This window comes from Pocillopora damicornis, chromosome 14 (genome assembly GCF_964200805.1).
Source record: "Pocillopora damicornis chromosome 14, jaPocDami1.2, whole genome shotgun sequence".
In the NCBI taxonomy this organism is placed as follows: Eukaryota; Metazoa; Cnidaria; class Anthozoa; order Scleractinia; family Pocilloporidae; genus Pocillopora; species Pocillopora damicornis.
Genome location: NC_142683.1, coordinates 417,081 through 442,441, shown reverse-complemented (window position 1 = coordinate 442,441; position 25,361 = coordinate 417,081). Strand labels below are relative to the sequence as shown.

The window sequence follows — 25,361 nt, the reverse complement described above, 5'->3', positions numbered from 1 at the left end:
AAGAAGCGCTATCTGACTCATTTCTTTCGCGAAAACATCAGATAAATATCTGTAAATGCTTTTTTGCTTCAATGTTTATGATCTAAGGTATATGAGCCCAGATTCTGCGGCCTGTAAACCGACTAGAACTCGGGAAATACAATATATCATACGATTTTTTTTGCGCAATGTATCGAATTTTTCATGATCAGTGTTTGCCGGAGTTATTCAGTGCAAATATGTTCAAGAAGTAAGAAAGTGATCTTTCCGTTGCCACTTGTAATGGTTTAGTATGCAAAGTATTTCGTTTCGAACGTTCAAGAAGATTCAGATTATGCAATTAGTCCTAGAAACGAATGATTCCGTTAAAAAAAGAACTTTACCATTGGGTTATTCTTATGATTATTTTCACACGCCACTGGAGAATTCAATTTATCCTTTTTACGCCCAAAATGATCTTCGATGTCAGTCCATAGTCTTAAGCATAACTTTCTTATTTGAGGTACATACGAATATTTACAAACACTAGTAAAAATTCTTTATTAGTAATCACTCTTAATATCTAGACCATAACTCAGAAAACAACTACGCAACATAACATGTACACTGACTTTTTCCAGATTGGGCTATATAACAATAGTCGAAATATAAGACTGAGTTTTAAATCAGGATCTATAAGTTCGTTACATTGCGGTCCCGTCCATTTGAGTCTTCAGTTGTCACACCAACACAATGAAGAGCGTCTACTTACATTGTCGTAGTTAATGTTCTGAATGTTCCTGCACAATTTACCAATTTAGAATTACTGTAGTAAATAAATATTGTTTTTACTTTGTTCTTTGTGAAATAATGGGCTACAAATCATATCATTGCAGGTGCAAAATAACCAGGTTTTACAGTATGGTTGATGGCCATCCAGTTAGCCATTTGTATGTTTTTTGCATACGGCGGAAAATCTGGTTTGTGGATCGGATAAAACTGCGACGGCAGCGTGCTTGGTGACGATGCGGCCCTGTGGCCATTGACTACAGTTGAGGGCGGGTATAGCCCACTCCGCTGAATTTTTAACATTGTTTTCATGTTCTGATCCACTGTATTCATGCTTTGTTGCGGCCACGAATCGATCGAATCATGAGACAACTTTTTGACTGATTGATCCGATTGCGACGGAGGCGTGTTTCTCTTTGCCGGCTTGACTGGATCTTGCAAGGGTGGGGAGGGAATTTTTCTCTTCAGCGTACCTGGTTTGCTTTGGGATCCCGCTGACTGCTTGTTTTGCTGGCGACATTTGGCTCGTTTATTTTTGAACCAAACCTGTGAATAAACAGAAAGAAAGTTCAGTATTCTCTTAAATTAGGAAAGCATAGAACTTTTTGGTTTTTTACTGAGGTAAACATCTTTTTTTTAGCTTTGTGTTAAAACTACAAAGAAACTTATCCTTAGAGCAACGCTCATTAGACTACAGAGAGGGCAGGAGAGAGAAAGAAAATTAAACACGGGTTATTGCAACATCTAAACCTGTAATCGCGTGAAATTATCATTCGTGCGACATCTACTTCTCAAAGGGCAAGAATACAAACAAACTAAATCACGCTATCGAAATATTTGCTTTTATTCTATTATAAGACCATTACAGTAATAAAATACTAAAAATTATTGCTAAACTATCTTTACTATTTATTTAGGCGCCATCACAATATTTTAGATGCCGAACTTTTTCTAGAAAACAAGTTTCGTGCACATTGTGTCCATAGCCCGAATGGGGCCACCTCATCTGTCGCCGCTGGTGACATTCTCTGATAAGATTACACCTCTATTTAGTAAGCTTATAGTAATTATCTAACCAAGGGTTAAGCTATGGAAAATTAGCCGTTAATTAATTGAAGGCATTTACCAAAACCGTTCTGTCTGATCTGGTTTGTTTTGTTGATAGAGTTACGCCTTTGACAACAAGTTACGGTAATTTGTGGTCATATCCGTCATCTTCACACACAAGAATGGACGTAAGGGAGGGGAGGAACAAGAGGTTTTTTGCCTTTTATTTATATTGTTGCATCTGGCAAAAAATTATCTGTTTGTGGAAATTAGACGTCGCAGGTGATGGACTTTTTCAAAATTCTATTATGACGAATGAAAGCGAGAGCATTTCCACAATTTCCTCCAATTACCACTCAGTGCAATTTTCGAATTTTTTTTCTAAAGTAAACATTTTAAACATCATATTAGGATTTGTTGATAATAGCATTTAGCCAATGACCTCTGATATTCTCTGGCTGCTTGTTCATATTCCCAAAGAGGAACATGAAACCTGGAGTGAGGAAATGTCACATAAAAAATATTGCCCATAAAAAGTAGTAGACTCGTCCATCCCATCCGGGATTGAACATTTGGAATGTGCCATGGTGTATATGCAACCATGATTGTGGCTTTAACGATGACAAAATCTCAAAAGATATACATATTGCTATGTATCAGAAAAACTGGTCTGAAATGTTGCGAAATATTTGTTTAAACTCTTTCCCGCACACCCAACCCTTTCGAACAGACTGTAACCCAATTCTAAAGGTTAAATCTCTTCAACCAAAATTGACGGCATCTTCGCTGATATTCAAGGGGAAAAGATCTGTTTTGTTATTTTCTGTTGGCCAAGGTTTTATATGATGAATATGACTGTTATTTACCTGCACCCTGCTCTCAGGGAGGTTTATTTTCATGGCCACTTCCTCTCTCATGAAGATGTCAGGATACTTTGTTTTGGCGAACAGCTCATCTAAAACTTCTAATTGAGACTTTGTGAAAGTTGTCCGCTCCCTCCGCTGCTTTCGTGGTGGTCCTGTTAAAAAACAAAAAAAAATTAATACAGCAATAGAAAAGTTAAAGTTTTTAGGCTTTGCCTCGTTTACAAAACCCCTGAACGAGCTTCTTTCTCTTTATCATGTGTACACTGCAACGCTGATTTACAGCTAAAATGTCTGTTTTAAACTTTTGGAATTGAGAACAAGTTTTCATTTAAACACTGTGGAAATTGAATGTTTCATTTCCATCAATTCTATCCATCTTACCCAAATAGAGTCATCCAAGTGCTCTATCAACTGCCTTGGTCCGAGGCGGATATGAAATTCTACTTGAACTGTTCGTTTGTCCACGAACATCCTTGAACTAATTTTAACCGCTTAACTTACGCACTAAAGTTTAAGTAAGGTATACATTAGGTTTTCTTGTGTAAAGATGGGAACATTTCTCTCGCTCAGCTGGAGCACGATCATTGAGTGGTAACCGTCACCAAAGTCGAGGAAAATGTATGACAAGGAAGAATAATAAAACTTAGTTCATATATGTACGATGTCAAGTTTTTTATACCTTCCATTAGCCTTGACATTAGACACTGAGGACAACCCAAACAGGCTGGAACGGAAAATGCAGGCCAGGCGAACTCCATAGTGTTGCAACAAAGTAGATATCTGACGATGATGCCTTTCACTTCACGAGACAGAGTGCTTTGAGTGGAGCACAGTATTTATAGGACGTGATCAAGATTTGGAAACAATCAGAACCGTTGCCCCTAATGTTGATGAGGGGATTATACCACTATTTGTGGCTTAGCTGGCAGGATAATTCTAAGCCGACAAGAGTTAAGCCAGTCTTCAAATAACGGTATTCCGTGACATGCGTTCGGGTTAAAGCCGTATCTACCGACCAGGCGAAGATTATAATTTTTTTATAACTGCCGTGGATTGTAATGTCTGCTCATCGGCGGCTAATTATGTTCCACAATGTCTAAGCACGAATGATATTTGCACGGAGATATTTACCTGTAGAAGCCTGCTGCACCTGCCCAGAGCGAGCAACAGGAATTTGACAGGATTTGGTGAAGTTAAAATCAGATAAAATATTCGAGCCCTTAGTGGGAAGTAGAGGAAGTCGATAAGCCTAAAAGCTCAAAGCGCTTTGGGGTCTTTAAACAGACTGTGTACACTCGGACAGACTCGGACAGATCTATAATAAACTTGGGAGCAGGCTGTTCCGTGTCATGCAACAGACAATTATGAAACTTAATAAACTGTTCTTCTTATTTTGGTCATTTTTCCACGTCCGTTTTTAACGTCAAGCCAGTTTACAGCTATATAAAGAGACCGGGAGTCTACATATTTATAGCACTGGAACTAAACAAAAATTGGCTTATCCCTAAACCCACTTAGTGCGCTTCAAGCATTTCTGAGGAAAGATTATCCAGGTTGAGAAATATCAAAGATATTACATGGTTACAAGCGACATATAGACATGCAAGGTAAGAAGACCACCCAATACAGGTCATTTTAAGTCCTTACCGTACATTGGGAACCAATCGTCCTGTGGTAAGTCTGTATTTGGCGTAGAAAAGATGTATCCGCTCAGTGCGCACGAAGACAAGCGTCCATTCATATTTCCTCCTATCTGCCTTACACAACCTAGCGTGCGAGGAATAAAAGTGTTGTCGTAAACTTTGACCTGAAAGGGAAGTTATTTGCACGTGTGCAATCTTGTGGTGTGAGGTGTCTTGAAAGAAATCACGAAACCAGAATCGATAACAAACCCACCATTCCAAATTAGCCATGACTCTTTTCAAAAGGTCACGTCATTATCTTTAAGGTTGAGGCTAATCAGCTTGATACATCGGCGACTTCCGATGAATGATTATTTCATTGCGATCACGCAAAACAAATACGTTGATCGGCAGCTATCATTCATACACTGCGATAAGAAAATTAATCCCCAGTCTTAACGTTTCCTTTAGCTCAAGACGGCGGTAGACTGAGAACTACCCATGAGAAATTCAGCCCAAGACTGCATAAAACTTCGATGACTAACTCGTTATCCTATTTCCACGTATGTAATAAATACTGAAACTCCTTGGAAGTGTTTCATTCCGGCAATGGTCCTTTTGGGTCAGTTATAATTAATATGTCATCCCTTTCACAAAGTTTGTCAAAATGAATGTTTGACCACCTGATAGAACTGTTAAATTCCTTTAAATATACCTCCTGGGTTCTCGTATCTCTTCGGCTGTGGCACTTAATGATATCTATATACAAGGTCCTCTAACGGAGAAGGCTTCGTCACATTATCTAACGCCGACAACACCTCCATGCCTTTCCGTTAACGTCTTTTTGTTTGTTATACCCATTAAAATCATATTGGTTTCTATGATGCCTGGATATTTCAAAATGCTCTTTGATTAATTTGGACCTGTTAAAATTTTTTAGTAAGTTTTACAGATGTATCGTTAATTTTTCATATAACATTTCAGTTTTTCTAACATCAAGGTAAAATTTCGTGTTACAACATTAACCTAAATGTTCACATGCACAGGAGAAATCAAAAGCAAGTTTAACCTTGATTTACGGTGGCCACTTTCGAAAACTCGGCCGATTATATCATTTTTACAATTACGTTTGTTTACAATTACGATATAATATGAAGCATTAACATCTTATATGGCTTTACTAACCTGTAAATATACTCCGAGCGCGCTTCTTCTCTCAGATCAAAGTAGCAAAAAGATCATGACTCTGATGCTATCTTAACGACGCCTTTTCATTTCATAAGGCCTAGCAGGCTCGTGGGTGTCAGTCTTTTGAAGACAGATGGAGGAAAATTTCCAAATTTGTGGGATGTTTGTTAAACCAAAAACGACTCCAAGTGACTGATTTGATTAGTGCAGGAAATTCGTCATGTAGTGTTGATTTAAGAGTATTTCCATGTTCTGCTAATCACGTTCGGTTTTTTCAGCAACTCTAAACAATGAAAGTATGAGGTCAGAAACATTTGTTTTGGAATAAAAAAGTTGTGAAAAATGGTACTGGCAAGATGAAAATCAAACAGACGACTTCAAAGAAAGTCCAAGCATTTGTCAGTCAACTTCTTTCCTTTGTATTTCTGGGCGTGTCAGTTTCTTCAACTGTAGTGCTGATCAATTCTCACGAGACTGTCACGGGCAATAAATCAATCGCTTTGACAAGTTTGAAATGTACAGGGAAACCTTTTATGTACAGGGAAAAAGGAAGAAGGAAAGTGATACGACGATTTCGTGCAATCTCAAAGGATTGAAAGCATCTTTTGGTTTTTGGGCTGTAACGGAAAAAGAAGGAGTAGAAACTTTATTTGGTTCTTTTGGTTGAGCAAGACGAATTTCCGTCTTGTAGGAGCACAGACCTCAGTCATTAAAAAAGAAGTCTGTCCATGAGAGATGTTATGGTCCCAGATCTACTAAACATTGTTCAACTAAGGGGTTGGGGAAGAGGTGGGTTGGGAACGGGGAATTATTCCCTCGTTTTTCTACCTTTTGCAGAAAAAAATCTTTAAATTCAGCTTACAATGGGAAAGGACTGAACACAGACCACCATCATATTAAGTAACTATGTTTACTCTTTTCAAATCAGTTTTGGTTTCCTCCTGACGGAAAAATTGGTTATAAGACGCAACATGATGATTTGAAGGCTCCTTCTTACGCATGCTCTATGTTTCAAGCTGTGCAAAAGCATCAGCAACTATACCGGAAATTGTTAGTTGAAAATAAACGGCGCCTGACTTCGTGTAAACAACAAACGTGTTCGAGCAGGTCTGAAAATGTCCCACACAATGTGTCGAAAACCCTATTTCAACACTGCTTTGATGAGAGAACTTAAGCACCACACGTTAGTTATCGCCTGGGGGATCAGAGGATTTTTTTTGGGGGGGGGGGGAGAAGGGGAGCTCAAATAGTTTTAAGAGGGAACGAAGGGGGAATCAGTCTTTGCTAAAAGAGTTTGAAGGGAGACTTAAGAAAATTAATCGTCAATGAAGGGGAAGGGGAGAGGGTCATTTAATTTAGTGACACAATTAAAATCCCGAAGCCCCCCTATGAGTGTGTTAGTGCTGACCGCCCATCTGCCTTAATTTTTTTGCATAAGAAAAGTATAAGTTGGAAATACTGACCACTTATTTTATCTCAAGAAGAAATGAAATATCTTGTAGTGCCAGCAATCACGAGATCCCTCCAAAAAATTGCAACCGAACTGTGATCTTTTTTCAGAAGGAGCAGTGATCCTCATAGCGAGAGCGCGCACAAATTACAAATGTACCTCTTGCCAACGAAGAAATAGCAAGCTGAAATTTAACATGCACAGACGTTTGCGTGAGTACAGGCGTGATCCTAAACCGTAAAAATGTCGACGTCTGTAATTTTATCGGTCAAATTTTTAATGCCTTTCGCTCGTCTGAAAAACAAAGCGGCAACATGAATGGACATGTTTTTTGAGGATACATTTGGTTGAAGCTTTCGTTACTAAAATCCGCAGAAATTTACTGAATAAGGTTTGAAATGTTTCTTGTGAAGGAATTCCCTTTCTGTCTTCGAGATATCCTGTTCTACCTTGGAACAGGATATTACTGTTTCTTTGGTTGTTTTGGCGGTTTGTCGTCTGGTTTAGGTCAGAATTTCCGTATTCAGCTCAACAAGCCATGTTAATCACGGAAAGAGCGAAAAAGTAGCTGGCAAGTATCTTTAATACACGACACTAAGGAACCCGTAATGATCCATATATTTGTAATAAAGTAATAGCCTTGTCTTCCGATTGGTAACCTATCTCTAAGATATTCGACCAAGAAAACGCGTCAGAAAAAATTGTCAGAGCTATTTTCGTCTCAGGATCTATCGCGTGATTCTCGCTGTCTTTCAACGTGTACGAACACTTCGTTTTGACAGTCATGAATATGAAAGGAAAAAGTCGCGCTATGAAAACTATGTCTACCTTGTGGTCAGATAACTTCCTCATTGAAGAAATTATTTCACGTTCATGATAAGGTACCTTCTTCTCTATTTCGTTTTCAAAACTATATTTCTTCGTCTTAGCAAAAGCAAAGCAAAATGTCAGAATTAACTCGTATGTTTTCTTTACCCTCTGTTGTTTTCACCCACACGCTGTGGTGCCCCTATGTTTTTAAATGAAGACTTATTTTATGTTACTTTTTCATCTATCGCCCTTTATTTAGCTCTCTACCTTTTAAATCGCGCCCAATACCCCTGTGGACTTCACGGCTTAAATATTTCATGGCTGTACGATTCCCGCCTTTTCCTTTTTATCTAGAAAGCAAGATGTCTTATGTTCGTTACGTAACTCTTTTTAACAACCCCGGACTTCCGTCATTATCTGTGCCAACACTGTAAATGAAGCACTCTGTTTTCAAACGTCTCCAATTTGCAAAAGGCGTTTCGGAATAAAAAACGGCTCAAGGTTTTCCAACGTTTTAGTGCCTACACCAATCTTGGTTGGGCCGAAACGACTTTTGAATAAATTGGACGACTTTTGGTGGACTGAAAAACTTTCGTGGACTGAAAGACTTTTGCAGACTGTACGACTTTTGTAGACGGAAAGTCTACTGTGTGGACTGAAGTACATTTGTAAGGATCCAACGACTTCTGTGTGGACTTAGGGACTTTGGTATCGTCTAAAGGGCGACTTCCATGTGGATCGGACGACGTTTTTGGGAATAAACGACTTTTGTGGGTTAGAAAATGTTTTTTGGATCGAACAACTATTATGAAGACTGCATGACTTTTGTGTGGATTAAACGAACCGTTTGGCCAAGGTTACTGTGGCGTTTGTTTTAATGTCCCTCGTTAGTCCACTCGGGCTAAATATTTTGACAACTGAATAAAGGTTCTTCTCTTCTCTTTTTAAGTGGCAGGTCGAGTTTTATTAATGTGGTCTAAACGACTTTTGTGTGGACGGGTCGTTTGACGTGTCGATTGGTTCTGTGGACTAAACAACGTTAGTGCGAGCGGGACGATATTCGTGTAAAAATGGACGACGTTTCTGTAGATTAAACGACTGTGGGGGTTGGTATGGTTGAGGTAAGATTGTTTGGCCGTGGGGGAGACTTAATTAAATATAGAGGTGAACTGAGAGTATAAAAAACTTCGTATAAAACAAGATAATTTGGTTTTATCAATTGTGTTGATGAAGTAACGGTTGGCCACCGCAAAGAGTTTCTTAAGGTAAATTTTCGAGTGTTAGCCTTTCGATTTGCTGATTCTTTCTGTGGATCTCCAATTCAGATCGGTCTTTTAATTAAAAAATTACCCGTAGAAAAAGCTTTGGTTCTCAAGGAGATTCTGTCGTTTAGAAGATGACGCTTATAGTGCCTAAACTATTGTGGAGGTTCTCTTAACAGAAGTTCTCTTGATGGTTCCATCTTAAACTCTTCAACAAAAGTTGATAATTCCCAAGTAGGGTTGACCTTTGCCTAGGAAAAGGCGTACATGGGTTTGAAATATATCCTACATATACGACTTCGTCTGAACAGTTGTCTCGTAGTGTTGTTATAGTTGATAAAATCGTGTTAAAACTTATGACAGAGTCTGGGAACGTTTTTCCAGTTACCCCAAATCTCATCAAAGGTGAGACTACGGGGCTCCTTAAAAGTGGCTTAAGTCTCAGGGCTGATGCCATAGACAATAACTAACGGAAGTATGTAGCTTAAGAAAACAACTTAATGGTTTATTCGTCGAATATCATAGTTTCAGAACAATATTTAAATTCCTTTCTCAGTACATATCTTTTGACATTTATATCATTTTGTGCATCGTTGGCATTCTATAGATCCATCTAAAAGCGGGCACAAAAAAAAAATTCATTGAAGTCACGATGGTGGCTCACATTGTTCTTTATTATGAACAATAAACTTAAATCATCTTTATAAATCTTAACATTGCGAAAGACGTGTACAGATGCTACCTTTAGGTTCGAAGGAACAAACCAGTAGGATCGTAACGTTTTTATCTTGTTTATAATTGACGCTGAAGGTGCTTTAAATATGCTACTAGGAGTAAGATCAGACTCAATATAGGCTAGGTAGAGCTCGATAAGATTATCCGAAATTTTGAACTATACTTACTGGTGAAAAAGAAAAATGAATACCTGCTTTGTTCATATTTAAAAGCTTATGAGGCGGAGCACTGTGTTAAGCTGTTACAGGTTACTTAAACCAAATGAAACCTAAACACACATGCGGAAATATGGCGCAGAGTAAATATTTTTTAAGAAGTAATGTTAATGGGAAATGCTAACAAAAGAGGATATGCAGGAGCTGTTTGAATAGTTAACATCGAAACTTCTTTCCTGCTCAGCCGGTAATAGTTATTCTATTCTCACCAGTTCGAGGACGAGCTTCTTTTACATCTAATATATACAGCCATATGGCATAATACACACTAAGAATTTCTTCTGAAGAGTTATAAAGCTTGGTGGCAAATTTCATGAAATATTGGAACTTTCAGCACATCATAGTGGATTCTAATCGATTCCGAGACATCTCATTTGAGACGGGTCCAGCATTTGACATATAGGAGAAGTACTGTTCGTGGCTTGGGTAGAAATGAGCTTGCGGTGACGAAGTGGGCCCAAAATTAGACGGAGGGAATCCATTCATTCCGTTATTGATAAATTTTTGATAGTTGGCCTGTCTGTGGAAGTTGGCCATTTCTTGCATATTGTGTTTGCTAGGCCAATTGGGACCATTAAAAGTAAAGTTGTTGAACTGTTGAGGGGGTGCCTGTGCTATGGGGGATGGCTTTGGCGATGGATCTTGGACATGCTGTGAAGCAGGTGGCGTGGGGCTCTTTCTTGGCTTAGCTGCTGTTGGTTTAGGCTTGCTTGGGGCGCCTTGTTGTTGCTTGTTTTGCTGTCGAAACTTAGCCCTTCTGTTTTTAAACCATACCTAGAAAAGATAAGGATAGGATCAGCGATCAAAATGTTAGAGGAAAATGATTTTAAACAGTTTTCGAGTCATTCATAAAATATGGAAAGTGAGGCGACAAGATTTGGATTTACTTGGTAGCTGAGCTAAATGAATTTGCCATTACATTGAGTTGGGCCAAAAAATATAAATAATTTGTACTAAATAGAATGATTTAACACTAAACGTAAATAGTTGAAATGCCACATTATTTAAAAAAAAAAATTAAAGTCGAAAAAGTTTTATGATATTTTAAGATAAAAGGTTCAAATAGGTACATCAAATTTAAACTGTAGTAAGATTTCATGTATTCTACCAGGCTAAGGCTGAAAGCAAGATAAAATTAAAAAAAATAAAAGCATGTAGCGTTCGGACAAAAAGCAGGGAGTAAACGTCGCGTGAGTCCAAGGTGTGATAAGTGATACCAAACACTTGAAAGGCCACCAATTCAAACAGAGCTTCCAAAACTCCGTGTCTCAACTCACGCTAACGAAAATCACGAATTGCTCTATTTGTATCGCAATATTTTAGAACAAGCATCAAATTAAAGACTTGAATTACTTCTGTTTAATCAGTTTGCTTCATTTTGCTTTCTTACATAATTTTTTCGCCGGTTTTTCACTAAAAAACATGTTTCGTGCCATTTTTCAACACGTGTTCAAAGTTGGCCCTATCTGTTCCCGACGCGGGCGTTCTGCTTTAAGATAACAACTCTTTGTAAACAAAAGAGTTAAATTCAGTAACGTTGATAAACAGAGTAATTTGTGGGTAATTAAGTACTTATAATCCGCTATCACCCAAGTAACGCCCCTTAAAAACAAAGTCAAGAAGATTTTGGGCATATCTATCATCCTTATAAAATGCTAATTGTCTCCGTAGGCCACGCAATGTAAGACATGACCAAAAATAGCTCGAAATATTTGAGAGCGACGATTAAAATGGCTAGGCGGCGACAGTCCTTAGTTGATTACAATATACATTAGCAGAGAATTAAAAGCTCACTACTTCGTCGTTTTAAGTAACGCAGATATCAGTGAAGCACACCGGTGATTCTAATGGCAACATGTCAAATTATTTGATGCGGGAAAGACGCATGAATGATTCTGTGAAAGTGGTGTGACTTAAAACTCGCTCTGGCCAATAAAATCTAAACAACAAAAGAATTAGGAAGATTCAAGAAAAGCATGAAATCTTTCAACTGTCTTGGAAGCAACACATTTTTTTCCAAGTAGGACATATCCCACAACAGGGGGCCTGGTTCTCCCAGTTACGAGAATACACAAAAAAATAATCCTTTTGTCTCAAGACGGATCTTTGCTCTCACCTGTACTCTGCTTTCCGGAAGATTAATTTTCATAGCAACTTCCTCCCTCATAAAGATGTCCGGATATTTTGTTTTAGCAAATAGCTCGTCCAGAATTTCAAGCTGAGCTTTGGTGTAAGTCGTACGCTCACGACGTTGTTTTCGTGGAGGTCCTAGGACAAAAGAGGACAACTATTTAATTAAAAAAAATTATAAAAAACGGTTACATGAAGAAAAATATACTTTGTAAAGAACTGATGGGATTGTGTTAGTCTGTCTTGCGTTCGATTTCAAAAAGAAGCAATAATTTTTACAATTGTCTTGGAATTTCAGCTCTACGCAGGTTTCAGTGGATGGATTAACCACATTTAAACGGGTTCTCAAGGAAAAAGTTTCCAATTATTCTTGTCCAGTTCCATTTTGAAATATATTTATGGGGTCCAGCAATCAGGTAAGTCAGACCCGACCCTCCTACATCTAGGACTTTCATTCCTTTCCGTCATTTTAGAATCCAGTTGTGCCCATCATAATTCATATTTCGTAATACTTATCCTCAACAAGAATCTTCGAGAAGCAAGCTCAAGTACTCGAGTGCTACAGCTGTAACTGCTTACATTCAACTCGCTGCTCTCAAACTTATAAAATGGATAATACGATCCTCTTTGGGTCTTTGTAAGTGACTCTTCCTAAATTTTCAAGTAGACATTTCCACCGTTTGCCAAACATTTCAAATCCCAAGACAAACTTTTTCGATCACAAAACATAAGAAAGTTAATACCTTCAAAAAACCTTGACGTTAGACATTGGGGACAGCCAAGACACGGCATTAAACCTGGCCAAGCAAACTCCATATTGCAAGCTAACCAACTTCAAGTTTAGTTTAGTCCCAAAGCATTAATTTATATCTGTCTTCTTATACCAAGCAAAACACGTACGAGTGGTGGGCTTGGTTATGTGATTGGGTTGTATATACCGCTTTTTGTCAGCCTTAATCTCTATATCAATTAGGAAAATAGCAAACCAGCTCTTAAGGTGGCTGTCCAATAAGGGATTATCCAGGGTTTTTCTGACAGACTCCCGCATTTGAATGGATTATAATGCTGATGCATAAAAAAAATTGTCAAACTTACAGCTATACTCTCATGTGTTACTCGACGAGTGGGGAACTCATTGAGCAAACTTTGAAGAGGTAACGATATAAACGACGTGAACAGAAATAATACAAATGAACACTAACTAGTGCAATTATGTGCAAGAAAAACACTATTTTTTTTTTACCCCATTCTGGAAAAACTCAAGTGTAAATTCAGTTGACAATGCAAAGATTCCGGTTACTACATCATTAAAAGAGGAACCTTCATTTTCCTTTGTGACCTGATGTTTAAGAATCTCAACCAATCGTGATACTGACTTATTTCGAAACTGGAACAGCTCTGCTTGCATTTATGTTATTATCCCAGGGATTTGAAAAAACCATTGGATTAAAGTCATAAACAGGAAAAGACTAGGAAATTATGTTTAAAAAAAATCTATAAACACGCTAATAAGGTATGAAATCATACGTGGTCACGTTATAAAAGTGGCAAAACGTGATCTTTAAGACAGAGAGATAGTGTAGCTGAGCACTGATTTCTCATTAGAGATTTCCATGTTGTAAAATGTGAGTTTTGTAAGACGATAACAGTGATTATAATTTGTTGGGAAATTTTCAAAATGTCAAGTTCATATGTACATATCGTATGCTTTAAGGTCTCTGAGGTGAAGTTGTATTTTTCAGTGGAAATCTTTGAAATTCTACTTGATAAATCTAAGGACAAAGAACTTCTGTTTTAGTTGTCTTTATATGGCTGTTCATTTTCATCAGAGACTAAACAATCCTTTACGGGAGTCAGTCGAGAACGGTTAGCCTTAAAGCCACTTAGCACAATAGGAAAGATTATCAGGATTGAAACCAAATTTATGACATCAAGGCACGCAACCAAATCAGAGGACATTGTTTATCACTGCACTCTTACCATACATCACAGCTTCGGTCGGGTCGTAAAAATCCATGCTCTGTGGACGACTGTAGTTGTACCCGTTCATTGTACAGGGTGGCAAACGTCCAAAAATACCATTCATTTCTGATCGTGTCTGATGTTCCGCAGTAACTATTGTGTAAGCAGGAGAAACTTAATGTTAGAATCACCTATTTGACCCTGTGGAAGGAACATTCTCATGTGACCTACTGGTATTGTCCTGTTTTGAGAAAGAAAAATGTCAGTGATCGATATGACAGTTGGCAAATTGACATTTCTTCTACCGGTCCATTTTGACACTTAATAAATGGCGTTATCTTTCGATAAGATGGGATAAATATGGTTATCAGTCTGTTGACGAGAGATAATCTCATCACGGGCACGCAAATTTTTAAACGGTAAGCCTCCCTGCTACGATCTCTGTTCCGTATCATGCACCTGATGATACACGTGATTAGAGTCACTCTCATAGTGTGTTCTTTGTTTCCCCACTGCGTGATTCACGGTTCCTTTTTACACTGGAAATTAACCAGCTTTATTTTTTCTGTTTCATCAAATAAAATCCACACACACGTCTCCCATCTTCGACCGTTTTTATTCCTTTTTCGTTCGTTTTCAATACACTGAGTTTTCAAAGTATTCTCCATACTATTAAAGTATCTGATGCAGTTTTATTCATCGAAAATATGACTCATGTATAATGACGCAATTTCTTTAAATACTACCAACACCGAGAATACCTCTTATTCAATCATTTTTTTTTGTCCGTTGTAACTACATCAGCTTTGCTATAGTGTCTGCAAGAAACTGTGAGAAAGAACTCCATAATTTGTAAGCGCCACATTATAGGGAAAAATAGAGCAACTGCGGTCGTATCTATTTACGATGAGTAGTTCACCATACTATAAGCGTTTTTGGAGAAAAAAATAAAATCTTATTCGAATCTTCAAAGCCAAATGAACATAGGAAGAAAAAGAGGTAAAATATCTTTTTTATACGGAACGAAGTTCACTTTGTGATTCTCCTGCCCTTAAAAAGCAGAGGACGCTCGTAAATCTTGACACATAATAGTGCCATCTTTCTTACGAAAGTTGCACGTCTGCCAATCGATTTCGACTTAAATCAAGTCTACACAGTGTTTGAATATAAATCTCCACGACCGTAAGAAGATAACGTACATGTTTTCACGGCTGCTGAATTATAAACCTCACCGCTAAGTGTTTCCAAAATTCTTTTACAGAAAAAAAGGAATATAAAGTTTTCACATTTCCAAAGTTTTCATATTTTCATAGTAATGATAGTAAACCTGAGATCCCTGCGAAAGTCCAGCTAGGGAATTTGCGTTAAATATACTTTTATTATTTTATAGCTGGACAAAGAAAACCTGTTCTTAATGAGTTCAATTTCTGATTCTTCAAAAATCATGATCCCGTTGACGATTATTGTTGGTGAGATGCCAAAAGATAACATTTTATCGTCATTTTGTGGCCTCCATTGCTCGGCCTTTGTCAACGCATTGAAGACGCCAAATAAAGTATCTAAAACTTACGACGATCATCTTCAATAATAAACTTTCACAGGATATGTGTGGTTAAAAATTTGAAACTCACTGCAGAACCATTTAGATCGTCATATATTGATCAAAATTGGCAAATGTTATGTCTTTCACCTTAAAATCTTAAGTACATTGCCACTAAAAGAGAAGTGTAAACTTTCGAGTTGTTGAGTTGCAGATGGGAAGAGCATGGCTTTTTAAACAAGTCTATTTATAGTTCTGCTTATTTCCGGACCAAATATATATTCTATGGCAAGATATCAATGGATAATTATCACGTTCTAGTTATATTCTACCTTTATTATTAGATAAAAATTTAGTTTTTCGAGAGACTATTCCCTGGAATTAATTCACTTTTCTGGCGAGTGTTGCTTATCGAATATTAGAGCAAACGACACTCGGGAAAATGTGAAGGAACATTTACCCTAAGTTCATGGTATTTGTCGTTGTCGAGGTCTGTTTAATGAAATGCTCGGGAAGAGATAAGCTGGATGAACACCAGATTAAATTAATGTCTGTGAAGCAAAGTGAACTTAACACAACGAGAAGGAAACATAACAAAAATGCGATTCGTAAATAAATTCGTACAAACAGAAGACAAGAAAATTTTACTCTTATCACGGGATATATACTAAAAACTTGAATGGGTGCAAAAAGTATTTCTCTAATTATATTTCGCAAGAATGAATTATTTCGCAACTTCTACTGGGCGTGACGTTGTCAAAAAGCTTTCTGAAGTCAACTCATATCGCAACAGATATAGTATCAAGGAAATCTGGAGAATTTAACATTGAGCTGCAGCCAGAATAAACGAAAACGCGTACCGGACGGATAAACACATGCACGTAATCCTAAAATTTGACGTTTTCAAAAACGTCACGGAACAGACTGGCCAAACACCGGCATACATCACGTACTAAGAATGAAAACTGATCTTTTTGTAGTAACTATGGAGGATGGATATTTTGCGGGGGATTTTGGCAACATTTCAGTGAGTATGTTTTAATTAGGTAACTAAGTTACACGCCTAAAACAGCCGAAGTTAATGTCAAAGGGAGGAAAACGAAGAATGAGGAGCGAACAGAAATGTCCCTTGCATGGCCATTTCCGATGAAGACTGTGTTACAACAAAAAATTTCATGATAAATTTCCCATTTCAACTATGGAATTTTTTTTCAATTTTCACAAACCAAATTCAGAACTCTTGTCAATATATTTTGATTTGGTGAAACTGTCAAAAATCGCCTAATAAGCCCCAACAATTAAAAGCTAGATTATCTTTGTTAAATCTCTTTAAGGGGTGATTTTGTGCCGAAGAGACTTAACTTTCTGGTCGTTAGTTTTTAAAAAATTTAATATGCACTGAGTATGCTCATTGAGACATTCTGATGATTTGTGAAGATCAAAGCCTCAATTTGAGCTACTTTGACCGACAAGTCAGAGCAATGCAATACTACATCTGAAAAGTGCTGAAAGCACTAATTGGGCCATTGAGCCTTTTAAAGTGAAAGACGTCTACGAAATTTATGTTCACATTAATTTTTTTGTTTCAGTTTACTTACCTTAGTCCAAAACTACACGAGATTTTTCCAATAAGTTACAAACTCCTTCTCATTTCTCTCTTTTCCCAACGGGAATGTGGTGTTGTTCGTTGCTAATGTTGTCTTAACTGAGAGTTCGTGCAAGCATTACAATTATCTTTGAATCAAGACTATAATTAGATCACTCTGTGACGTCAGTCAATTTAGGAAATAGTGTCTGCGAGGAACATCCACGACCGACCACATCTTCCGGATGTAGCTCCATGAAAAACTTTTCATGTTCCATAAAAAATCCAATTAGTCTTTAAAAATTTATGAGAGGATTTATGACATCCTTACTTAACCACTGCCAAGCGCAGCTTTAAAAAACCAAAAACACCAAACAGGATAACAAATCACCCATAGCAACATATTTTGTTTAGGTACCAACTAGTAGGAGACATTGTTTACATTGAATAGTCAAGAGAACATATCCAGTGAATAGCATGGTGATGAGATTGATCCTAGGACCACCGCATTGCGAACCAAATGCTTTGGCCTCTTGGTCATGTTCCCCCCTACTAAACCTGGAACACCTCCTCCCCTCCTCCCCAAGCAAGTTTCGCACAATCTATCCGAGTCTCTTCTGCCTTTGTTAACGTTTCGCCTTTTCTCCGCTTTTGTTTAGCTACAATGGTAAGTTATGATCAACCAGACCGTTAATAGCCTCGTAGGTGATAAAAAGGTAGATCTTAATTGCTGGTGATAGGTTGGTTTACAAAACAAAACAGAAAGACAGCCTGTTTCCCTTTTAAATGATTCAAACAAAATTTAAATTAGTAAACCTCGAACTGTGTAAACTTTGCTATCCTCTTCAATAAAGGAACCTACAATTGTGTTGTTCTTTGGTTGTGAAAATGTTGATGGGTCAAGGTTATGAGCTGCCATGTCAGATAATCCGCTGACCTATCTGTGTGGCCCCCTTGTCCTACAAACACTTTAGAATTCATGAAGAATTGGAAATAGAGAGGACCTTTTCAGTCAAAACTAACTTAACCTCTTCAATGTCTAGCCACGTGGGAACTTTGATTGTATTCGTGTGGAAAATATCAAGGTAGCTCTACACATCTTACAATAGCGCAATATTTTAGAAATAAAAAATAAGTTTTAAAAGTCTTATCTTGGAAAGATAATGATTTTAACAAGTATAAACGGAACAACTATGATTGTTTTTACAGGTTGTCGCTAGCCTTGGTCTTGGTACTTAACTGGTTTTGTCAAATAACAAGATCACATTATAGCACGTTGTAACCATCAACAGTTTTATGGTGGTAGTATTGTTCAATGAAGGCATAAGTGATCTGATACGTGCAACTCAAACGATGCCGTCACCAAAAAAAAAAAAAGAAAATACTGTCGAAATTAGTATTTTTTTTTTCATAAAAATTTGTGGATTTTTTTCATTTGCCTGATTACAAAGAAAAGTCATCAACGATTTAATTTTTTTTTCTTATTTCAACTATCAGTTTCTTTTTCTGTAAAGTTTACCGAAAGAAAAGAATTTGAAAAAAAACAAAAAACCTTAATTGAAAGCATGTAATTTGCCAAAATATCAGAATATTCTATCATACTTTGTAGCTTGCCTGAAATTTACCATAACTGAAGCAACTATTTTTCAGTTGCTGTACTTAACACTGTGGTTTTCCCCATTATTAAATGAGGTTATCTCAAAAATTGTTCACGGGATTTTTTTCCCCACATAGGGAACGTAAAGATTAATTGAAAATTAACTTAAGTAACGAAATGGAATTGTGAATTCTCGGTCTCTATTCCAGTGATTGCATGCAACTGGCATTACATTAAGAAGCTAGGGTTGTGGACAAAAATTAATCTCGTCCTTCTCTGATCTCTGTTTCAGTAGTGCATTGAGTTTTGACTTGTTCACCTAAAACCTCCAATTGAACAGCAGAGAGTCTTGTAGGAAAAAACCCACAACTTTCGACTTTTCTTAATGAAACGTTCGTTATGATCAAAGAATGCCAGTTGCAAAGCAATCAAGGCGAAGACTTCAAGACAGATCATTCGTTTTTTGAATGCTGGCAAAGACAAATTTCGTTTCTGTTACATACTTCCTACTATAGACCATTCAAAGCTTATAAAAATAAGAAAAAATGGAGAGAGAAAATATTAATCCAAAGAAATTTTTGAAAGCGAATCTTTGTGTCAGTAATAAGGATACCTTTAAGCAAGTTATAACCAAGAAACACCCATATAATAAATGCATTATCTAACGACGACAAAATGTGTGGGATAAAATTAGCACTAATTTTATAGATCAGAATTATCCATATGAAACAATCCTTGTCAGTTTAACGAGAGGATTGCGCAAATTTCATAACTTAAAATGTTTCCCGATCTTTCTGCACTTTAGGTCATGGTAGAGGAGAAAGAGTAGAGGAACTAAATCCTAAAATCAAACGATATTTCACCTTTATCGTCCGTGTTGCGGCTTTCGTAAAAGTTAGGTTTGATCCTTGTGGCCAAAAACGTTCCTTTTTTTGTTCGTTTAAGGCGTCACTTCTTTGCGATGCCAAAATAATGTGCTTAAAACTTGGCATAGTTTGCATATTTGTCTTTCGTGCAACGTAGTTGACTTGGAGACATTTCAAGTGGTATGGAAAGAAAAGAAAGTTTTTGCATACTTGTCGTGTCACTTAAGAAAAATATCAGAGCTGAATATGTCTTTGCTTTCGTTCTGATTTCACCTTAAAGGTTACAATTGTGGTAATCTCGGAATAGTTGTGGGATACAAATTTAGGATGAATCTAAATTAACTTAAAATAAAAAATTTTTAAAAATATAATCACGAATGAGAAGAAACTGGCTCAAATTTGGAAAACTCCAGAAATGCATTGGGATTGCTCAAATTAGAGTTGCAGACTAGTGTGGCGTAGCAGTTATTGTAAAAAATATTGACTTGGATTAAGGAACTTATTTGGAGACGTGCATGTTCGACCTCCGTCTGGAAGACTCTCAGGCGCTTCGTACGTTCTATCTCGCTTCGAACACTCCACGGAATTGAACTAATTGAATTATGACAATGACCCAAGCATTTTTTTCCTTCGGCTTCTTCTTCTTTCTGAATTTCTACGGGTTACGTCTATAAACGTGTGAATGGTGTGTGTGTGCGTGTGTGTGGATAGCTCGAGGGAGTGTGTTTAAACTCATGACATAAATGCTCAAAGACGAAAACGTGTGTTGGTAGTGTGCTATCTGGATAATAATTTTCTTTTTCAAGGCTTAATGCCTTACTCTATGTATTCAAAATCAACAAAAACGTTCTCTTCTGACTAAGGAAAAATACATAATTGATTCTGACTAAAACTTCAAGTTACGTGAAAGAGGAATTTGTTCATGTTAAGAAACTCTGGAATTTGAACCCTGATCCGGACATTTGTTGAGGATAATTCCTCACAAGTGGACCGCAAGGTGCAAATTTGACAAATGTTCATACGGTTTTGAACGAAGACTTTATGAAAAACTGCTTAAAAGGATGAAATGATTCCGAGTTACTTTACTTGTATGCAATCAGCCGTAGCTTTCAGTGCAAGACTCTGACAATTTGTAGGACGAGTTTCCATGTTCCTCAAATCCGTGGGAAGGAGAACTTAATGACGTAAATATACAATAGACGGTTACACATGAAAATTGTGATCCGTCATTCAAGAACAAAGATGGTTCACACTTTAGGAGTGTACTGTAGAGTGAGGGTCAGATGGTGAGGTAGTTTCGAGTATGATAAATTGGTCCTTTTTAAGGCATCAGTGTTCAATGGATCGATCGTACTGTGAAGAAATACATTTTACAACGTGATAACTGTTTACACGAGAAAGAAACGATGAGTCAAACTAAGTTCCAACTGTAGGATTACATCGCAGAATATAGGTTGGAAAAACTGACGTGACCTGAGTGTTCTGAAGTCCGTTGGAGGAAGAGGATTAATTTTGTCAAAATTATGTGGTCGATTTGTCAATAGTTGCTATGTTTTACTTAAGTGAGGTAGTTAACTTACCTTTAAGATTATATATTTCCTTTCAAAAAACCACAAATCTCTTGTATGAGACATCTTAGCATGGAAGACTTTTACGTAGCAATCAAAGCCAATCTTTCATCGATTATTTGAATAAGAAGCTCGATAATACTTACAACTTATATCCCTCTGAGGTAAGGATCCGCGATTGTCGCTAAATGGCCGTATTTTGTTCTCCTTTTTCTTCCAATAGTAAAAATAGGAAGTTGTTTTTCCAATGAAGTTCTTCCTGTACTTTACGGATGAAAGAGAACAATAGAATTCCGTGATGCAGGCATATTAAACAAAATTGCGTATTCAAGCAAGCAAACAACTTCCCTCTTCGTTTCGAGAGTATGTGTTGCTTAAATTCAAATAGTAATAATGCCTGGTTTCCTTATTTCAGTCTAAAGGTATTGTTCAGTCTCAAAATATCGTTTGGAGCACCAGATTGCCAAAATTTGCGCCAATATTAGCCGCAAAGCTAATTGCATCGAACCAGCACTATTATGCTTTGTTTTCCTGCTAGCAGAACGATCGCTCCTCATTGTTCCCTGTGTGGATACTGTCATTGTTTGTGACCACCGACTATAAAAAAGCTATAGCGGAATTTGTAGAAATGTTTATAAAATTACTTGTAGAGCGATGATTTATAAACGAAATAATAATAATAATAATATTTGAAAAAAGACTGGAAAGAGAGAAAAAGATTTTATCAAAGTATTTAAAACGCACAGGATTCATTAGACGAAACTATCACTGTTGCATATTTAAAACGCACAGGATTCATTAGACGAAACTATCCCAGTTGCATTGACCCCCATTGCAGAGGCTGTCATAAGTGGCTGTCGTTAGATGATGGTTGGTTGAGATGGCTTCGACAAGTCGACCATAATTATATCTACCATGTATTAAAATTATATCCATTGATGGATCAAAGAAGATGCGACATTAAATTTTATGCTATTTGTGACACCCCGTGCTTATTTTTTCCCTATTGTACACTCTCATCATTACTTCTGTGTTATAAAAATATGAATAGTAGAAATTGTGGAAATCCTTTGTTCTAACGGACAGAAAAGAGAGTCTCTAACTGTTTTGGTTCAACTTCCTTCCAAGAATTTTTGAAAGACGTGCTTAGATTCCTAATTCCTACGAGATATTTTTCATGTGATATTTTTCACATGATGAGTGGAAGCATGTAGTCTGGTCTTCTCAGAGACACTTTAGAATCAGTCAAAATTGAATACTATGCCACGTACACAAAGTGACATACAAATCTAATTTACAAGGTATTAAGTTCCCAGATTTAATCATTTTATTAGCATGCTCTTTTATTGTGTTCTGAGGAACTTTACTGAGATAAACAGATTTCTTACTGTCGTGGAAATGACGTAAAAACGAATAAAAGCACTTTCGTTTGATTGCGTGTTTCGTAGTCAAATTTGTTATCCGCGCGGCATTCAATCTTATCCCCCACAGTTGCGAACTTGGCGGAAAATGTCACGCTCTTGCCATTGTTCTTGTGTAATATCCAATATTTGTGAAAATGAATGTTCAACGAGCTTCAGTTTTCAACCGGAGACAGAAAGGTGTTAGTTCATTACGATTTCTCACAGATTGCCAATGGAGGAAAAGTGGGAATTTTCCACGTCATTTACATCAAAATCTTGACTCACCGAGCAGCAAGCGAACTGTTTTTTATCAAAGATTACATCGTTATCCCATTATCAGCACATAATATAAAACATCGATCACCTTCGATGATTGAAGTAACTGCATTTAAACTTTCTTTAAGGTTTCTGTCTCGTTGTTGACCATAGTGATCATATGCATTGAATTTCTCCAGATTGGTGAATGTTTTTTGGAATATGTTTCATTGCTGTTGTGCTTCTATGCACGAAAAACTTTTTTGTCTTATCCAAGACAGGAGATCGTTAAATTGGTTTAACTGTGTGGGTTTGTCAAGTATTGTTTAAAGCAACGCCCCCTCAATTTACACTTTGGTACAAAGCCTGTGGACACACCAAGGTCATTTTGACATCCCTGCGTTTAATACATAACAACAGACACTAATGATTCTTTTGTGCTAAACACTGTGACAAAGGCTAAGAGAATTACGGGAAGTGTTTGTGTCAATCGAAAGTCAGTACCGTTTTCACTCATCGCCACATTTACTGTAGCGGATTGCACAATAAATTTATAAAATATCTGTCGATTTCTGCCACGGATTTGAGGAATAGTTGGATTTACATTTGGTCGGCTTACGATCCCTTACTTCGCAGACACCTAACAACATGGTCTTCTTATTGATTCTTACTGCCATAACGCTAAATTTCTTGAACCATTCGAACTCAAAAAACTAAGTACGCGTATGGTAGAGTTTTAAGTTTTGGAAGGCAAACAGAGTTTTGTGGAAAGCAAAGTCAGGGAAATATGACAATACTTTTTCAAGAGATGAAGAAGTTAAACTGTTTTTTTCTTGTCTTTTGCATTGGAGAAGAGATGCACAATCATTTGACATCTCATCACATTCCCTTGGAATTGAAAGGAAAAGATTAAAATCATAAGACTTGTCAAGGGTCACAAAGACTTGTTCTTAAGCAGAACACTGGTCTTGACGGAGCCGTTGAACGGATAATGAAGTTCGTGACGGGATCGCCTTTGAATCTCGGCTAAAGAAAGGCAACTAATAAAGTAGAAGAAAAGCTTATAAAAACCAGCTTTTATTTCGCAGTCGAGTGTTAAAAAGGAGTGGGAGATAGTTGCTATTTTAAATCGCTGTAAAAATTTGTTATACAACCGCGTACATCATTTATACTCTGACATTTGGTCACAACGATCTCTTTGAAAAGAAGATTTGTATTCGCTGAATGTTTCATTTCCAAAACCACAGCAAATTTAGCATAAAGCTTTCTTTCCCGTTTAATCAATAAAGACATCGTAGCATTTTCTCCGAAGAAACGTATGCTCATAGTCCATAGATTTTCAAGATACTGCGGCTTATAGTAGAACTGCGACTCATGATGTGATGTGAGGTATTTTGTGTTGCTATATAACTGCTATAACGTCTTCTAATTCAAGTTTATATGCTCGCCGTTTTCAGCAAAAAACAGGCAGAGATTACTTTCGAACACAGAAGCGAGAAAAATCAGGAAAGAGGGCCGAGATGATCCGCTTTGATAAAAATTACATTGGTTATTTCGACCTCAGTCATGTACTGGATTCGGTCAAGCCGATTTGCTGCACGCCACAGCAAGATATTCAAAACATGCGACGCAAAATTTGGTTTACCACTAACTAGAAGAAAAGGCGTCAAATATTTGGGGCGACTATGTTAGTGTTGGGGTACAGAGCCAAAGAAACGATTAAGAAAGGCTTGTTTTTCTTCAACTGTTATGCTTTCCGCTTACCTTCAAATGTTTAATGAACCTCTCTTTAATCAACCTTGCCGGCTGCAACTATGGCTATCGAATATCTTGTGACTGTTTGGGAATAAGCAATGCTTGTAAATAATTCTTCGTATAGGACCGATCTACCTCTGGTCTTGTGTAAGCACTGTTTATATACTCCTTTTTTCCGGGACGGCGCCTAATGCATTCCAACAAATATGATGTGTACATACGGGATGCTTTGAGATTAAACAGACTTTGACGAATTTCTGCTCTGTTCTGTGTCAAAGTCTAAAGGACCCAGATGCAGTTGGCGTGGCTCAGTGGACACCTGAGTGACCCCTGGTGTTCGAAACCTTGGTGATGTATTAGGGTGTTGTCTTCGTAATGGACGCTATTGAAATAAAAGGTCTCGACATTTCTTTGTGTTATCTGCTCAAAATGTTTCAAAATCTTCTGTTATCTTGACAGTCCTACCGGCACGGCTGGAAAGAGACAATCCTTATATAGCGGCTGTTAATAAATCGAAAATTCACTGACGGTTATATGCGTGTTAAAGTTCGGCTTGCATGACTGGGGAACTTCTTCGCTCCGTGTATGGCAGACAGTGAAAGAGGACTGTCTGTGGCCACTTCCGTTAAATTAAGAAATTCAAAATACCCATTTTCTGGTCGGTTTCTTCATTCACTTTTCTTCATCACATGTAAAGAAATATGGAAGTACCAGGAAGTAGTTATTCATTATATGGTTAAGCTATAAACAAGAGAGTT

At 37.3% G+C, this 25,361-nt stretch overlaps 2 protein-coding genes across 8 annotated transcripts; both read right to left on the bottom strand.

Moving 5' to 3' along the window:
* Nucleotides 1-494: 494 nt before the first annotated feature.
* LOC113671453 (uncharacterized) lies at nucleotides 495-4,415 on the bottom strand. Of its 2 annotated transcripts, XM_027187654.2 has the most exons (4): nucleotides 4,308-4,415; nucleotides 3,340-3,476; nucleotides 2,661-2,812; nucleotides 495-1,293 (listed from the first exon to the last, which is right to left on the bottom strand). In XM_027187654.2, the coding sequence occupies exons 2-4, from the start codon at nucleotides 3,416-3,418 to the stop codon at nucleotides 841-843; spliced, it is 684 nt and encodes a 227-aa protein (XP_027043455.2). In that variant the 5' UTR covers nucleotides 3,419-3,476; nucleotides 4,308-4,415; the 3' UTR covers nucleotides 495-840. The 2 variants fall into 2 exon arrangements, with proteins under 2 accessions (XP_027043455.2, XP_027043454.2); XM_027187653.2 differs by lacking the exon at nucleotides 3,340-3,476.
* Nucleotides 4,416-9,645: 5,230 nt separating this feature from the next.
* LOC113671484 (uncharacterized) lies at nucleotides 9,646-25,352 on the bottom strand. Of its 6 annotated transcripts, XM_089194080.1 has the most exons (5): nucleotides 24,613-24,872; nucleotides 21,337-21,454; nucleotides 14,053-14,187; nucleotides 12,059-12,210; nucleotides 9,646-10,716 (listed from the first exon to the last, which is right to left on the bottom strand). In XM_089194080.1, exons 3-5 carry the CDS (start codon nucleotides 14,156-14,158, stop codon nucleotides 10,273-10,275), a joined length of 702 nt encoding a protein of 233 aa, XP_089050206.1. In that variant the 5' UTR covers nucleotides 14,159-14,187; nucleotides 21,337-21,454; nucleotides 24,613-24,872; the 3' UTR covers nucleotides 9,646-10,272. The 6 variants fall into 6 exon arrangements, with proteins under 6 accessions (XP_089050206.1, XP_027043495.1, XP_027043497.1 ...); XM_027187694.2 differs by lacking the exon at nucleotides 21,337-21,454 and having other exon boundaries at nucleotides 24,613-25,352; XM_027187696.2 differs by lacking the exons at nucleotides 21,337-21,454; nucleotides 24,613-24,872 and adding an exon at nucleotides 19,620-19,748.
* Nucleotides 25,353-25,361: the final 9 nt, after the last annotated feature.